Raw genomic sequence first — 18,466 nt, 5'->3', positions numbered from 1 at the left:
CCTTAAACAAGATTACCTGTCCCCCCACCCCCCCCTTAAAAAGATTAAAAAAAAAAAATCTTAAAAGCCAAGAGGGAAAAACCTCTTACCTATAGAGGAAAAATTCCAGGGCCAGTGGCATTTTTTTTTTTTTTAAGTGCTGAAAGAAAACTGTCAACTCAGAATCTTACATCTATCAAAAATATACTTCTGGAACAATGAAAATATTCTCAGATGAAGCGAAACTAAGAGAAGTTGCCTCTAGGCAGACCTCCCCCAAAAGAGTGGCTAAAAGCAGTCCCTCTCAGAAGCAGAAAGAAGATGATAAAAGAAGAAATCTTAAAATACCATAGTAGATGAAAGAAAAATGGAAAGAGCAAAAATAAAAGCCAATACAATAGACTTTCCTTTGCCTAAGTTTTCTCAACTATGGTAGTTGAAGCAAAAGTTCTAACATTGTGTGATATCACTGTCTGTATATTTCAAGGAAGTGTTTAAGACAATTATATTCTAAATCAGAGAGCATAAAGGTAGATGAGGTTTCTATACTTTTGTATCTTTTTTTTTTATTTTTTAAGATTTTGTTTATTTATTTGAGAGTGAGAGCAAGTGAGTGAGAGAGCACCAGCACAGGGAACAGCAGAGGGAGATGGAGAAGCAGCCTCCCCACTGAGCAGGGAGCCTGATGCAGGGCTCAATCCCAGGACCCTGAGACCATGACCTGAGCCGGAGGCAGATGCTTAACTGTCTGAGCCATCCAGGCGCCCCCTCTATAGTTCTGTATCTTGACTGCAGTGGTGATTACATGGAATACACATGTACACTAAAGTGATATAGAACTATATACAGTTTCATCAATGTTTATTCCCTTGTGATACTGCACTGTAGTTACTTAAACTTAACCTATGGGAGAACCTTTCTGTACTGTTTTTACAACTTCCTATGATCATATTTATCTCTTAAAAGGTAAAATAAATGTTAGTCGTTGGCCTGTCTATACCCCTGATCTTCTCAGACCATTGTAGGTGTTGAATGTGGATGCCAAGAAAAATTAAGGCCATTGCACCTCAAGTTTAGCATTAGCACAAGTACAGCCATCTTAGGCCCCTTGGAATAAGAGCTGAACTTTACAGGAAAAACTGCAGAATATCCTAGGCAGGGAATTCCATATTGGAAAGACAATAAAGCTCAGAATGACCTCAGTAGAGAATCCCATATCAGATCTTAAGAAACTCCCCCACCCTTTCCCCCATATTGGAATGGAAAAAATTCCTCCACCACTTCTGAAAATCCCCTAGACCAGCCCATAAAAACTGTAACCCACTTTGGGGTTCAAGCCTCTGCTCTGCTGTGTGGAGTATACTTGGACCCAAGCTCGAGCTTGTAAATAAATCCTCGTGTACTTGCATCAGTGTCGGCTCCTTGGTGGTTTCTCAGATTCGCAGTCTTGGGCACATTTGGGAGCTCGTCCGGGATGTTGCCCTTGTGATCCAGAGACCAGATCCCTCAACATTTTACATTCATCTCCCTGTCATCTTTAAAGCCTTCTTTGTCCTCCCAAGTTTGATTCCAGCATGTATTCTCCGTGTCCCAGTAGTCTCCTGCTCACTTCTATCTTGATCATCCTGTAATGTTTGTTTTCCTGCTGCTACACTATGAATTCTTACAAAAAACAACTATGCTCTTACTTAAATAACTGAAGGAGAGGGAAAGATAATGGCACTATTCCATAAATAGTGGCTTATCATCTCTCTCAGAGGATTGCCTTGCATCTGCAGTATACGTAGTCCTGTCCTGAGTGAGTTTCTTGGCCTAAGTCACTATTTCTCTAGCTACACACACCTCATTCTTTCCCTTCTTTGTCCACAGAAAATTTAAAAGTCATTCAGAAATATTTTTCAATATATTTACTCTATTTGTGTTTACTTTTTCCGGCCTGATTACATTCATTGTAGCAGGGAAAGCATGTTCTTTTACACTCTCTTTATATTTCTGATTAGCAGTACCTTTGGTTGCATTGTACAGATATCATATCAGGGAATCAGTTAAATTTTAAAAGGATCTTGGTGTGGGGCGGGCACCTGTGTGGCGCAGTCTGTCAAGCATCCAAATCTTGGTTTCAGCTCAGGTCAAGATCTCAGTGTGAGATCAAGCCCACGTGGTGCTCTGCACTCAGTGTGGAGTTCTGCTCTTTCTCTCTCTTATAAATAAATAAATCTTTAAAAAAAAAAAAAATTAAAAAAAATAAATAAAAAAATAAAAAAAAAATTTTGGTGTGAAAGGTAAACTTCAGATATTTTCATTTAACATGGTTACATTTCCAAAAGTATGTATTTTTACTGAATATTAATATATTTGGAAAGTCAAACATAATTTCATATCCAGAAATAACTGCTATTGTAATCATCTTCCCAGACACTTAAAAGACTGTATAAATGTGTGTGTGTGTTGTTTCCATAAATGGCTTATAGAAAAGCCTACTGTTCTTTTTCTGGTTTTTCGTTTAACAGTATGTTATAGACAAGATCTATTAATACATACAGATCTGTCCCTCCTCTGTTAATGTTCTGATGTATGACTGTACCATAATTTTTTAAAGATTTATTCATTTATTTGAGGGAGAGAGAGCGGTGAGGAGGGGCAGAAGGAAAGAGTTTTAAGCAGATTCCATGCTGAATGTGACGCAGGGCTTGATCCCATGACCCCAAGATCACTATCCAAGCCAGCCAAAAACAAGAGTCTAATGCTTAACTGACTATACCATCCGGGCACCTCTGTACCATAATTTTTTTTTTTTTAAGATTTTATTTTATTTATTCATAGAGACAGAGAGTGAGGCAGCGAGAGAAGCAGGCACCACACAGAGAGCCCGACGTGGGACTCGATCCCAGGTCTCCAGGATCACGCCTTTGGCTGCAGGCGGCACTAAACCACTGCACCACCGAGGCTGCCCTGTACCATAATTTTTAAGTGCAGTTTCCTGGCAGTCGATCTATATGTTTTCTATATTGTTAAGAAGCAATATTGTGGTGGTAAATCATTTGGTGCTTGTTACATCTTTGAACTCTTGGTGATTTTATAAAAATAAATCCCTAGTAGTGGTAGTTGTTCTTTCGTGGAGGCAAGAATTCAAATTAATGCTTAAATTTGTTTTGTTTTACTTACACTGTGTTTTAAGGAATTAAATAAAAATATATTGTGAACTTTGAAGAAAATATTTTTATTTGTATATTTTCCTTAGCAATAGAGCTAAGAATCCTATTTAAAGCTAGAATTTGGGGACCCTGGGTGGCTCAGCAGTTTAGCGCCTGCCTTTAGCCCAGGGCCTGATTCTGGAGTCCCAGGATCGAGTCCCATGTCGGGCTCCTAGCATGGAGTCTGCTTCTCCCTTCTCCTGTGTCTCTGCCTCACTCTCTCTATGTCTATCGTGAATAAATAAATAAATCTTTAAAAAATTTAAAAATAAATAAAGCTAGACTTTTATTGGGGCACCTGGGTGTTATAGTTGGTTAAGCGTTTGACTCTTGTTCTTTGCTTAGGTTTTGATCTCCGGGTTGTGAGTTCAAGCCCTGCATTGGGCTCCATGCTGGACATGGCCTCTACTTAAAAGGAAAGAAAAAAAGCTACTCTTTTGAAAAAATACAAGTGAAGTGCTAATAACTTTACTGGAAATACTAAAATCTTCCCAATGTTTGTCTGTTTCCAGGTACTCTAATATACATAAGCAGACCATTCGAAGGTAGAGGGCACACGTTATTCTGCTTTGTTTCTTCTTCTTCTTCTTTTTTTTTACTTCCTGTTTATAAGATTTAGGAAACTGATGTTAGGAGGAATGCAGAGCCTATGAAGAAGTTGACATCCTAGACTCATTCAGGATTATTCCTTCTTGGAACAGTGTAGGGTTGGTTTTCTGTATCTGAGGTGACTTGCCCTCTGCTCCTCAATACAAGGGACCCATGTGCCTCTCTTCATGAATAGTGTGGAAAGGAATAGCCTACTCCGCACCCCGAGCTGCTGAGTGCGGAGCAGAATTTAGATTTGGAGTACTAAAGAAAAAATTAATGAGGCCAGATTTCTTTCATAAAGAAAATTTGGTTGACCTTTGAGACGGATTTCACTTTATAGTAGTGCTTTTGAAATTATCATTTTCCTTGATTTAAATGGTTTAGCACAATCTGGGCAGCCCTGGTGGCGCAGCGGTTTAGCGCCGCCTGCAGCCCAGGGTGTGATCCTGGCGACCCGGGATGGAGTCCCACATCTGATTCCCTGCGTGGGGCCTGCTTCTCCCTCTGCCTGTGTCTCTGCCTCTCTCTCTCTATTTCTCTATGAATAAATAAATAAAATCTTTTAAAAAAATAAAAATAAATGGTTTAGCACAATCAGATTTATATTAAGAAGAACAGTATCCAGTTTTAGCAGTTGACAATATTATTTATCTTTTCAGAACTCAACGGTAACAATTGAAGAATTCCATTGCAAGCTTCAAGAGGCTACAAACTTTCCTCTTCGTCCTTTTGTGATTCCATTCCTGAAGGTAATTTTATGAGATAATTCCTGGATGTGATTTATGTTTCACGGTTCCTCAAAATATGCTGCTGATCCCTATTCTATGATCTCAGTCAGGGTGACTTGCCACATTTTCATATCTTTGTTTTACTTAGGTCTGCTAGAAAAATGTGAATGTAGTCTGCAGATAAGCCTTACTTATATACTTGGAGAGATAAGAATTGCAAAAGCCTTGAGTTGTGGTCCACATGTAGATACTGCTGGTACCACACAGAAGCAGGTGGAGCACGCAAATGAATGGGCTCGAGGTGACTGTGGGTCAATGTGGAGATTGGGTTCTTAGCGGAGGAAGTAATTGAACACTAAATCTTTTGTTTGTGGCCGGTGAAATGTGTGTGTTTTGAGAAGAGGCTGTCAGACAAAGGAGAAGCCTTACACTTCCCACTTATCCTTAGGACAGAAGAGCCTGTGGGAAGGCAATGTTGCTGTCTCCCCAACCCTAGTTAGTCTAGCTTCTGATCATGTCCTCTGGAATTCATGTTCCCTAAAACATAACTTTTGTGAAGCATTGTTCAGAATTGCTATACCAACCTGAGAAATAAGGCAGTAGTAAATTTATATCTAATATGCCCTTAAAAAAAAAACTTTTATTTGAAAATAATTTCGTACTCAAAAGTTGAAAACTGGTACAGTAAAATTCCTGTATACCACACTGTATCTTCAGTCACACTCTGCAAATGTTAATATTTTATCACATCTACATTATTAGTCTCTTTGTCTTCTATTTATTTTTCCTTGGAAATATTTGCGGAGTGCCTTGCTGACTTAGTGGAGTAAGATCTCTTGATCTTAGGGTTGCAAGTTCAAGCCCCATATTGGGTATAGAGATTACTTTAAAAACAAAATGTTTTGGGGGCACCTGGGTGGCTCAGTGGTTGAGCATCTGGCTTTGGCTCAGGTCATGATCCCAGGGTCCTGGGATCAAGTTCCACATTGGGCTTCCCATAGGGAGTCTGCTTTTCCCTCTGCCTATGTCTCTGCCTCTCTCTGTGTGTCTCTCATGAATAAATAAATAAAATCTTTAAATAAAATAAAAATATTTTATTTACTTTTTATTTTTTATTGTTTGAGAGAGAGAGTTCAGGTAGGAGGCAGAGGGAGAGGGAGAAGGAGACTCTCCACTGAGCAACCCTGAGATCGTGACCTGAGCCCAAGGCAACATTTAACCACCTAAGACACCACCCAGGTGCCCTTGAGGACAGGAATATTGGCATATATATATATATGTAAAATTGGCTTCTATAGAGTAGGCAGGGGAAATCAGTTATAATTTTATGTATGTCCATAGATAGCAATGATTTTGCATTGCTAACAGTTATCTTTAATTTGCAAAGTATAAAGTAGCTAAAGGGTGATGAAAGACAAGAGTCAAATACCACTGTGCTCTAGATCAGGCATGGTTTGGAAAACTATGACCCAGATCCAGCTCACCATACAGTTTTTTATAGCTCTGGAGAGGAAAATTGTTTTTAGACTCTACACCCAGGGCGCCTGGCTGGCTAAGTTGGTTAGCGTCTCCCTTTGGTTCAGGTCGTAATACTGGGTTCCTGTGATCGAGCCCCACGTCAAGTTCCCTGCTCCATGAGGAATCTGCTTCTCCCACTCCCTCTGCTCTTCTCACTGCTTGTGTGCTTGCTGTCAAATAAATAAAGAAAATCTTTAAAAAAATTTTTTTTAAAATAAACTCTACACCTAATGTTGGACTTAAAGTCACTGCCCCAAGAGTAAGATCTAATGCTCCACTGACTGAGTCATCCAGGCATTGTAAGAAGAATGTTTTTTAAAAGTAAACATTTGTAATCAGTTAATGATAGGGAACACTAACTCTGCGCTCCAAGTAAGGTAAATGTAATCCTCAATCCAACCCTCCAACAAAATGAATTCCATTCTTTTTATTAGTAGTGCACTAATATTACAAAAAATTATATTCCATTGTTTATGTTTTGACCTTTGTCAACACAGAGTTTGTGGAAGTTTGTTTTCTCTCTTGTATTGGAGTTCCCCATATAATATCTTCAGTATTGCTTCTTGACTCACAAAGCCTAAAGTATTTGGTAAAATAAATATACCCCTTTTTACCTGCTTTTACCTTCACTTCCTAAGAAATATAATACTGTAGGAGCACCTGGGTGGCTCAGTTGGTGGAGCATGCAGCTCTTGATTTCATGGTTGTGAGTTTGAGCCCCTCATTGGGTGTAGAGATTACTTAAAAAAATTCTTTTGGGACGTCCTGGGTGGCTCAGTGTTTGGGTGGCTGCCTTCAGCTCAGGTCGTGATCCTGGGATACAGGATCGAGTTCGGCATCAGGCTCCTACAAAGAGCCTACTTCTTCCTCTGCCTGTCTCTGCTTCTCTCGGTCTCTCATGAATAAGCAAATAAATTTTAAAACAATAAAATAAAACAAAATCTTTAAACAAGTATTATAATGGGGGACCTAGGTGGTTCAGTCAGTTATCTGCCTTCAGCTCAGAAGTGTGTAAATATAATGTAATGTAATAAAATATTTTGAAAATGGGTAATGTTACTGAAGTATTTACCAATTTCTTAAGTCTTTTATTTTATCTTATTTTTTTAAAAAGATTTTATTTATTTATTCATGAGAGACCCGAGAAAGAGAGAGAAGCAGAGACATAGGCAGAGAGAGAAATAGGCTCCATGCAGCGAACCCAATGTGGGACTCAATCCTGGGACTCCAGGTTTACGCTCTGGGCTGAAGGCAGGTGCTTAACTGCTGACCCACCCAGGCATCCCTCTTAATTCTTTTAAAAATTAGAGTTAAGGGCACCTGGGTTTCAGCTCAGGCCTTGATCTTGAAGTCCTGGGATGGAACCCCACCTTGGCTCACTACTCAGCCTGGAATCTGCTTCTTTCCCTCTTCCTCTGCCTCTCCCCCTGCTCACATGCATGTTCTCTCTCTCTCTGTCTCAAAAATAAATAAATAAATCTTAAAATAAAAAAAGGATTTAAAACTAAAGTATAGCTAACAAACAGAAAATGCATACGTGTCAGGTGCCCAGGCTCTATGTGACTCTGTTCTGATAGCATTGAAGCCTCTGTTCTCAGAGCAGTCTTTGGAGCCTTATTCAGCCCTGAAACCGCTGTAATGGTTCTATCTTGGTTTCTTTGCTCTGTGTCAGAGCTGATAGACAATTATTTCCCTTAAGACTCCAGAACCAAGGGCAGCCCAGGTGGCTCAGCGGTTTAGCGCCGCCTTCAGCTCAGGGCGTGATCCTGGAGACCCGGGATCTAGTCCCACGTCGGGTTCCCTGCATGGAGCCTGCTTCTCCCTCTGCCTGTGTCTCTGCCTCTGTGTGTGTGTGTTTCTAATGAATAAATAAATAAAATCTTTAAAAAAAAAAAAAAGACTCCAAAACCAAGAAAGATTTGTGAAATTTCTGTTAATAGGAAATAATTAGCATATTTTTAAAAATTCATTCAGGGCATATATCACAGATATAAAGATCTGATATGGTATTTTTTAAAATTATGTTTTTGTGTTTTAGAGTTGCTACAAGATTCAGGTGGTAAAACAGACTTTGTTTGTTTGTTTACTTATAAAGACTTTATTTATTCATGAGAGACACACAGAGAGAGAGAGGCAGAGACACAGGCAGAGGGAGAAGCAGGCTCCACGTAGGGAGCCCGACATGGGACTCGATCCCGGTTCCTCAGGATCACGCCCTGGGTCGAAGGCAGCACTAAATCGCTGAGCCACCCGGGCTGCCCTTGAACAGATTTTAAAAGTGTTTTATATTGTCAAATTCCCTATTCGTCACTCTGTTATTTTGGAAAACAGCATGAGGTAGGTTGTTATGGCAGCTCTTTGGCTAACGTTTGGATTTTGTCAATTTCTGCTTTAAAACAGTCACTAATTATGGTGCCTGCTAAATTAACCCTTGGTAAAGGAATGACTACTTGGATCTATTAAAAATCTCCTTTTTCTTCATCTGTTGCCCTTGAGATAAAGACTTGTATTATGAGCTCAGTCTGAATTGTTCTTAAATTTGGATAGAAAAATAATTATTTTTTTTAATGGAAGGAATATAGGAAAAGTACATTTTACATATGAAGGGCTTAGAGTGATGTTTATAGATGTATAGGGTATGTTATATGTCTGTCCCCATTAAAGATTTTCTGAGTTTGAAAAGGGAATATAAACCATACATAGTTATTTATCCTTTTACAAAATAAGGATACATATCCAACTAGATTGCCACACCAAGAAATAGATTTTGTCCATGGATTACTTGTGCATCCTCAGAGCTCATTGTCAACATTCCCAATACTTTCTTCAAAATCCTATATTCCTATCAGCCCAGAATAATTACTGCTTCCAGAATTCCATGACAGCTGTCACATGAAAGGTTGACCAGTGCTGTCACAGATTGTTTGGGATTTGAAAGCCAGAAACCAAGACTTACTTGTAATGATAGAGGAAAGAGTGAATTCCTCCTACCCCTGTGTAGATAGTACTAATTCTCTAACTGAGCAGTCTTCAAAAATAAGTGTTTAAAAAAATTTTTTTTAAAATTTTAAGTTGGCTCCGTGCCTTACTTGGGTCTTGAACTCTCAAACCTGAGATCAAAAGTCACATGGTCTACCAGCTGAGCTAGCCACATGCCCACGAAATGTATAAATTTTTAACTTACTATATTCAAGAAACCTTCATTGAGCTTTTACTCTGTACTAGGCCACAAAAATAAAGGAGAGTCTTCCTCTTTAGGGTATTTATACCTTGTTGGGGCAAGTGACAAGTTAACCAGTAATTCAAGTTCTGTATTATATATGCCACTTTTCTCAGAGAGAGGCCTAATAAAAATCAGGCTCACAAGGAGAGAAGGGCTTTTGTCTTGTTTGTGAAAGCCTTTTCATTTGCCGAGCCCTGTTGTGTAGGGCCCAACACCTGGAAAACTGCTTTCCAGCCCCTGCCTCTTCTTTTCAAGGCCAATCTGCCCCTGCTGCAGCGGGAACTGCTGCACTGCGCTCGAGCCGCCAAACAGACCCCATCCCAGTACCTGGCTCAGCACGAACACCTTCTGCTCAACACAAGTATTGCATCGCCTGCTGACTCTTCAGAGCTGCTCATAGAAGTTCATGGAAATGGAAAGAGGCCCAGTCCAGAGAGGTGAGCAGAGAAGTGCTTTGTTGTCCTTTTCTGGAATTACTCTGAGCTGCCCCTTTGTGAAAGATAGAATTTGATTACTGTGGTTATATATAGGTATGGACTTAATTTCTAAGGTTAGATTTATTTTGCCCCAACATTAGACTGCAGAATGTTTCTCAAATCTATAGGTGTAAAATAAATAAAATCTTAAAAAATAAAATCTACAGGCATACCCCCCCAGGCACAAGTATTTTTCAAAAACTCTTCAGATGACTCTATATCCCTGGTGCGAGATTCCACTCTACTCCACTCTCCACATTCTGTGGGTCTACTAATCCAGAATCATAAGAAATACAGAAGGTCCAAAGCATTTTTCCAATTTGTGAAATCTAATAATAAAATATAACAATTAATAATTGATACTTGTTAGTAAATCACCTTTTCATTTATTCTGAAAATTCCAATATGAGTGTCTGAAAGTGTTATTCAAAGAAGCAATATTTTAACACAATGGAAAATGTGTGAAAATTGAAGCTAAATGACTGGAAACTGTACCAGTTTGCAAGTGTATTCATTGTGTGAGCCTTTTTTCTCCAATGTGACGAATTGTTTCTTTCCAAAAACTGTCCTCCAGAGCACCACATTTGACCTGAAACATCACTGAAGGTAGTTGAGCCCAATCCTCTGTAGCCTATCACAGAAGAAAATTCTGTCATCTCTCCTTTGCTTCATGGATTTAAGATGTTTCTGTCTGGTTTTGGATAGATTTGACCTCTAATTTCATGCTGGAATAAATCAGCAATTTCTCTTATCTGCCTGGCGCCTGGAGACATTTCAGGTCATGCCTTATGTCACACCATTGTTCCTATTTGTGAAAGTGCATATAGCACGACGTCAGTGCTTAGGACATGTTTGTGTGAACATTATTTGATGGCCTCAAATATGTACTTCTGGTTCTTCTACAGAAGGGAAGAGAACAGTTTTGAAAGAGATACAATTCCTCCTGAGCCTCCCACCAAGAGAGTGTGCACCATCAGCCCTGCTCCTCGACATAGTCCTGCCCTCACTGTACCCCTCATGAATCCTGGGGGCCAGTTCCATCCTACTCCTCCACCTCTTCAACACTACACCTTAGAAGATATTGCAACTTCACATCTGTATCGTGAACCCAACAAGATGCTAGAACATCGTGAAGTTCGTGATAGACACCACAATCTTAGTAAGTGACATAAGCAGCATGGTAGTGGTTTAAATTCAGATTGAATTTTTATGTTTCTTTCCTATTCAGTTATAAAAAGCAAAGTGATACAATCAGTGCTTTTTTCCCACTGATCAGATAAAACAATATACATTAAAAAAAATATTAGAGTTGTAGTGATCTCATTTCAAATTGATCTCCCTTCATAACTTGTTGCTATTCTTACATGATAGAAGTAGAATTGAATAAATTTTAGGAAATACACATTAAAATATTTAAGAATAAAGAGGTATCACTTATTCTCAAATGTTACAGAAAACTAGAATATGTTAAAACAAGCTAAAATATTAACATTTGGGAAATCTGCTTGAAGGATGGATGAGAAGTCTTTATACTATTCTTGTAGTGTTTCTGTAAATGTGGATTTATTTCAGAGTAAAGTGTTTTTAAAATTAAAAAAGATATGAGATATGTGGTCTTAAAAGCAGAAGGTCAAGAGGTAAGGCATATCTAAATTTAAATTTTGGCCCTGCATCCTAACTAGCTGTGTGATTTTATGCAAGTTGCTTAGGCTCTTTGAGCCTTAGTTTATTCAATTTTTATTTTTTATTTTTTTATTTTTTATTTTTTATTTTTTTTAGTTTATTCAATTTTTAAAATGGAGATGATACTACTACCTGTGCTGGGTCATTGCTACGTTTGGAATGCCTCGCACATGCATCATCAGTGACCATTAAATTTAAGAGGAAGCAAAAAGGCCCCTAACAAACATTATCCAAGATCAGTTTTGAACAAAGCTTGTTGTGATATCCTCATACAAGTTTACTATAGGTTTCTTTGGAGTAACTGCTGAACAGAAAACAAAAGAGCTGTTAATTTCCCGGTTTTTCTCTTCATTTCCATTTGTGGGGTGCCCCGTGGAGTAAATTGCAGCACATTTGCTTGTCCACATTTTGACTTAGACTCAGCCCACTAGCACCTTTCAGAGGCAAGGATCACAGTAGGGCTCTGGCTTCATGCCGTGGTTGCTGAATGGTGAGGGCCATGACAACAAATGGTGTTCTCAGCTGCCAACATTTACTTACGGGTACTTCTTAGGTTGCAATATATGTACATCATATGTACATTGTCTCATTCAGTCCTCACACTGGTCCTGTGCAGTTTTCACCCTCTTTTTACAGATAAGAGGTGAGGGGATTGTGGCCAAAATCAGATAGCTAGAGTGGCAGAGAGACAAGATTCAGACCCCAGCTATCTGATTCCCAAAGCTCGGATACATTGCCAGTATGCTCTGGCACCTCCCTTGGCAGCTTTTTGTGTGGTCCAGTCCCTTTTCTCCCATATCACTCTCTTTTTACGTTGAAAATGAAGCTTGCTATCGATTTCTTTTGTGTTCATACATATACTTTTAACTAGTTTGATCCATTACTTTCTGAGGAAGAAGTGTGCTAAAAACAAGCTGAGCTGTGTTGTGCTCAGATTTTCCTTTCATTTCTAAGAATTTTAGAAAAAAATTTTTTTTGTCTTGATGTGTTCTCCTTGAAAGATCTTCAGTCCTCCTCCTACATGGTTTGTTTTAGGTTTAACCATTTGTCTTCCTGGCTGGTTATAGATTCTTTAATTTTCCCTAGTCCTCTTGAAAGCATGTGCCCTTGTTCTCAATTCTTACCGAACCACTTATTCCCTCCTCCTTTTAAACAAATATATTGCAGCCCCTCCTCTTTACTCTCTTAAAATGGAAGTTATGGATACTATAGCCTGTCTTAGAACTTTAGGATCAATATTCTAATTCATAATATATAAGAAATTATTAGAATATGTTAGTGCTCAGGCGTGACTACACAAGAAGATCCCATAAAATAAACAGGTGCTTACACAGATACAGGTTTACTATCAATATAACACCTGTAAATTTAGGTTGGTAACAGCCATGTTATATTAATGATTTCAATGCTATGAGCAGTGGTGTCATATGTGGCATCATATGATTTTTCAAAATAGTGGACAGTTATTCATTATACCTTTGATTCACACAGTCATTGCATTCCTACAGATTTAAATATAAATCAAAACCATACAAAAATATTTTGGGGGCATATGGGTGGCTCCGTTGGTTAAGCATCTGCCTTTGGCTCAGGTCATTCATGATTCCAGAGTCCTGAGATCAAGTTCCACATCAGGCTCCCTGCTTAGCAGGGAATCTGCTTTTCCCTCTCCCCCTTGCTTCTGTTCTCTCTGGCTATCAGTCTCTCTCTCTCTCTCTCTCTCTCTCTCTCAAGTAAATAAATAAAATCTTAAAAAAAAAAAAATTGTGCGAGGCACCTGACTCTTCAGTCAGTAGAGCATCACCTCAATCCTCAGGATCGAGTTCAGGTCCCATGTTGAGCATAGAGCTTACTTAAAAATGTACATATTTTTTAGTAATACTAAGTTGTTTCCGAGTGCTTGTACAGTACCCACTCTATTTGGGATGGTTAAGTATTTGCATTGTGTTACATCCTTGCCAGTACTAAGGGTTATCTGACAATTTAGTTTTTTCCAATATATGGATATGAAATGCTATCTTAGTAGAGATTTTTACTTGTACTCTACTTACAGTTTTACTGTCTTCATGTGTTTGTGGGCCATCTATGCTTTTCTGTCTGTGGCATATCTTTTTATTTCTTTTGACTGTTTTTCCTTTGGGCTGTTTGCCTTTTTAACTGATTTGTCAGAGTTATATTCTAAATGGTGATTTGTTGTTGTTGTTGTTGGCTTTATGTCATTTTGTGTTTCCTACACTCCATTTTGAATCATTGCCCTAGTAGTGTGCTCACAGTTGGTACGGATGTGTGTGTTTTTACTTGATAGAATTTTGTTTATTGTATTCTTTCCTCTGTCTTCAAATTTAATCTCTCATTTCTAATAGGTATAAATGGAGGCTATCAAGATGAGTTGGTAGACCACCGGTTGACCGAAAGGGAGTGGGCAGATGAATGGAAACATCTTGATCATGTAAGAATCTTATGGCGTATAATTTTCCTATTATATTTTACTTCTTAATATTACCAATAGTAATGGAGTACATATGCCTGATGTGAAGTTAACCAGAGCTATATCATCTACAATAAAAACTGATTTATGAGGACAACTGGTTGGCTCCGTCTGTTGAGCATGTGACTCTCAATTTCAGGATTGTGAGATCAAGCACTTCAAGTCCCATTTTGGATGTAGAGCTTACTTATGAATTTAAAATAAAATAAAATGAATTTAAAATAAAATAAAATGAATTTAAAATAAAATAAATAAATAATAAAATAAAATAAAATAAATAAATAAATAAAATAAATAAAATAAAATAAACCTGATGTATCTGCTACTCCCCTAGCTAGAGAGATAAGAGTAACTCCCAAATCTTTGTAGTGGGGTAATTACTTCAGGATATAACCAAATGAAGTCATGAAGTATAATGGTTAAAAACGGGGCTGTGGGGCAGCCTGGGTGGCTTAACGGTTTAGTGCCGTCTTCAGCCAGGGCATGATCCCAGAGACCTGGGATTGAATCCCCCATCAGGCCCCCTGCATGGAGCCTGCTTCTTCCTCTGCCTGTGTCTCTGCCTCTCTCTCTCTGTCTCTCATGAATAAATGAATAAAAACCTTTAATAAAAATCAATTTTTAAAAATGAGGCTGTGAGTTCAGATCTCAGCTTTGCTACTCCCTATCTTTGTGCAATGGGCAAGTTGTTTTTAATGTTTCTAGCTTTAATTTTTATATCTTAAAAAAAGAATACTGTAATATTTGAATTCACAGCAAGGTAGGTGATAATATAATAGAAGGTGCTTATCACAGGATCTAATATATAGGAAATGCTAAATAAATGGTGCTTCTCTATAAGCAAGTGAGAGGGACTCCTGGTTGGCTCACTGGGTTAAGTGGCTGTCTTCTGCCTAGATCATGATCCCAGGGTCCAGGGATCGAGCCCCACATCGGGCTCCTTCCTCAGTAGGGAGCCTGCTTCTCCTTCTGCCTGCCGTTACTCTTCTTGTGCTCTCTCTGTGTCAAATAAATAAATAAATGTCTTTTAAAAAAGAAAATTGGTGTCCTAAAAGTGGAAGAAAAGATGTAGTACCTACTTGAAATACACCTACGTACCTTTTCCTTGTTGAGTCAAATTGTCTCTGAATGTTCTTTCTCTGATTGCATTCTTATATAAATCTCTAGCTTTATCTAGTAACTTGATGTATTTAGGCAGAGAGATAATATGGTTTTATCAGAATATTTATTAAGAATTATGGTGAGAGACTCTGACTGCTTCAACCTGGAAGAATCCAAAAAGTGTTATTTTGAAATCCAAAAAAAATATTTTGCATTGTATATATATTTAAAAAGAACCTGTTGGGGGTACCTGAGTAGCTCAGTTGGTTAAGTGTTCCCCACTCTTGATTTTGGCTAAGGTCATGATCTCAGGATTGTGATATTCAACCCCATGTTGTGGCTGTGCTGGGCATGGAGCCTGCTTAGGATTCTGTCTCCCTCCCCACCAAATTAAATAAATAAGTAAAAAGAAGCTGTTAAGCAAGGCTTTCATATATAGGCTGATATTGCTAACCTGTAAGATACTTAAGCCTTCATTCTTTATAGTTTATCTGTCCTTAATTTTCAGTATTGGTTATTTGACAGTCCTAATCTTATATCTGCCTGACTTCCTCTCTGATTTAGGCTCTGAATTGCATTATGGAAATGGTAGAGAAGACAAGGCGCTCCATGGCAGTTCTGCGGCGCTGTCAGGAATCTGATCGTGAAGAACTCAACTACTGGAAAAGAAGATGTAACGAAAACACAGAGATGAGGAAGACAGGGAGTGATTTGGTCTCCAGGCAGCACAGTCCCGGGAGTGCAGATTCTCTCAGCAATGGTAAGGGAGGAGTCTCCCCTATGATGGCAGGGAAGACTTTTGGTAGATTGTGGAGTTAGAAAGACCCAGGTGAGTTTGAAGAGTAAATGATAAAATATGTCAAGGATTCAGTACATGGCAGGTTCAAGAAATACTATTTAACTTGGGGATAACGAGAATATTTATGGTTTTATTCTGTTTTTAACTCTCTCTGTGTGTGTGTGTGTGTGTGTGTGTGTGGTAGGTGATGATGAAAGAATCGTTGTCTCCCTGGTTGAATGTCCTAGGTACTCTCATGTACATCACATTTATTCCTCAGTAGTAGCCCTGAAAAATCTAAAAATGTTTCTGTCATCTTCCCTCCTCTCCCTCTCACTCCCCAATACAGGAAAATACCATTTATCAACCTCTGTCTGGAGGCCTGTATAAAAAATTCTATTATACCAAGCTGAGTTATCCCATCTTGCCTTTTCATAGCCTGAAGATGCAGAGGTATGAACAACTGTTCTCTCAATCCGGGATACATGCAGTGCCACAGTGTTTTCCCCCAAAATGTTCCATCACATTCATTTAGTAACTGAAAAGGTGCCCTATCCAAAGACACAGCTAAATTAGAGGCCATCTGTGATCAGACTTTTTCCCTATCCACCCACCCACTTCAAGCTCCATCTTTTCACCAGGGAGAATGAATCGTTTATTGTGACAGACCTAGCATGTTCCACAGACAACAGCTGTTAGTCTAAAAAAGACTTCAAAATAAAAGAGGCAAAGACATTGGTAACCAAAGGATCCCACTCCCCACCCCTCCCACAGAGGTGACTCTTCAGGCAGCCATAGATGAGCAACATTGTGCAGGACATCAAAGAACACTTGTAGCTGCAGTGTGATTGCTTTTATAAAAACTTTAGAGCTTGGGCTGCCTGGCTGGCACAGTCAGAGGAGCATGTGTTTCTTAACCTTGGGGTCATGTGTTTGAGCCCCATGTTGGGTGTAGAGATTAAAATCAATCCATCCACTGATCAGTTAATCAATACATATATACAAATGTACAGATCACTTCAGAGCTCATCATATCCCTCACCTTCTGAACCTTCATAAGTAGTCCCTATAACAACTTGCAGAAACATACAAAGTTCCCCAACCAAATCAACTACGTTCTAACAGTCAGTCTGCGTGTGTCGAGGTGAGTAGCATACAGTGCAGTGCAGAGTGAGCTGCAGTCTTGAGGCAGCTCTTCTCTAGCCCCGATGGCAAGTCTTGCTGGGGGAATTAAAACATTACTCTGCCTTACTCTCTATTCATCTTTTTCAGTATCTTTATTTATGCATAGTATACATATTTTATATTTTTATTTTACTGTTTGTTGCAGTAGAGAAAGAAACCATCATTCATCTCCTAAATAATCATGCTATTCAAAATGTGGACCAAATCCATTCTAAACCAGTTTGTTACTTGACTATGATCACATTAGAAGCTTGCCACAGCATGTATTGGGGCACACTTGCTTACTTTGAGAAGAGTCCTCTACATTAAACAGTGGGTTTAGAGACATAGTGGTTGGGCATTCTGGCGTAAGTTCCCGATCTCTTTATGGACCACAGTGGTGTGCAGACTAGCATTTGGAGCAGCACTGTTCTACATTCTGCAGTATTCTTGGACATAGCACACAGACATATCAATGACTTTTAAATAATTAGATAATCTGTGATTTGTGGGTATTTTTTATTTTTTTCATAATTCGTGTTTTAAATCTTTTGGGTGTACAGAAACTGCTGGTGATCTCTTTACTTACATGTTTAGTATTTAGGTGTTTTGGTGATTTGGGGAGAAATTGACTAAGATACTGCATAGCATTTTTACTTTTCCCATTTAAAATAATGAAATATAGGTTCCTTCTATCTGAACATTGGTGAGTCACAATATTTTCAGGGATAAATTTGCTTCAGACAACAAGGGATGTATTTTGGTATTTTATTTAAGGAAGCATAAATAAGTAGGAAAAGCGTAAGGAAAAACAAGAATATGATCATCAAAAAAAGAAAAAAGAAAATGATCATCATAGAGATCAAGAGAATGGTTTTCTCTGGGGGTGTAGGATGGAGGCTATAGGAGTACAGAGTTGGGCATTTATTATCTCTATGAGCTCTTTTGACTATGGGAGTGTAAGTCTGGCCAGCATCCTTTAAACAGGACTGTGGCTTACCACTAGCCATCTCTTGGGGATTTAGGGCTGCTGGAAGTGTCTTTTTTGACCTTTAGGTTTGTGGATGTTCACTTTAATATTTTTATGAACTTGTTATTCATCCAAATCAGATGAGTTTCAGAAACTATGAATAGATAGGGAAGATAGTTACTGAAAAAAAATTTTTTTAATTTTCCAGAACTGAAAGTCAGTATTCCAACTTGAACCAGTCTATAAATTAAACAACACTGGAGAGGAAACAAATATCAGCATCATTAAAACTTAGAAAATGGGGATCCCTGGGTGTCACAGCAGTTTAGCGCCTGCCTTTGGCCCAGGGCATGATCCTGGAGACCCGGGATCGAATCCCACGTCGGCCTCCCGGTGCATGGAGCCTGCTTCTCCCTCTGCCTATGTCTCTGCCTCTCTCTCTTTCTCTCTCTCTCTCTCTGTGACTATCATAAAAAAAAATAAATAAAATAAATAAAATTAAAAAAACAAAAACTTAGAAAATGGGACACTTGGGTGGCTCAGCGGTTGGGCATCTGCCTTCATTCAGTTCAG

General features: G+C 38.7%; 1 protein-coding gene across 2 annotated transcripts in view; it reads left to right on the top strand.

The window, feature by feature from the left end:
- Nucleotides 1-18,466, top strand: part of CBFA2T2 (CBFA2/RUNX1 partner transcriptional co-repressor 2) — a 145,639-nt gene that overhangs the window by 113,669 nt on the left and 13,504 nt on the right. For both annotated transcript variants that reach the window (XM_041732927.1, XM_041732926.1), the window contains exons 4-8: nucleotides 4,424-4,513; nucleotides 9,489-9,670; nucleotides 10,615-10,868; nucleotides 13,756-13,841; nucleotides 15,546-15,741. In XM_041732927.1, the coding sequence (XP_041588861.1) occupies nucleotides 4,424-4,513; nucleotides 9,489-9,670; nucleotides 10,615-10,868; nucleotides 13,756-13,841; nucleotides 15,546-15,741 (808 nt within the window). The remainder of the gene's footprint in view (nucleotides 1-4,423; nucleotides 4,514-9,488; nucleotides 9,671-10,614; nucleotides 10,869-13,755; nucleotides 13,842-15,545; nucleotides 15,742-18,466) is intronic.

The sequence above is a fragment of the Vulpes lagopus genome, chromosome 18, assembly GCF_018345385.1.
Source record: "Vulpes lagopus strain Blue_001 chromosome 18, ASM1834538v1, whole genome shotgun sequence".
NCBI lineage: Eukaryota > Metazoa > Chordata > Mammalia > Carnivora > Canidae > Vulpes > Vulpes lagopus.
Note: the sequence above shows the minus strand (reverse complement) of the source record. Positions and strands in the feature narration are given on the sequence as shown.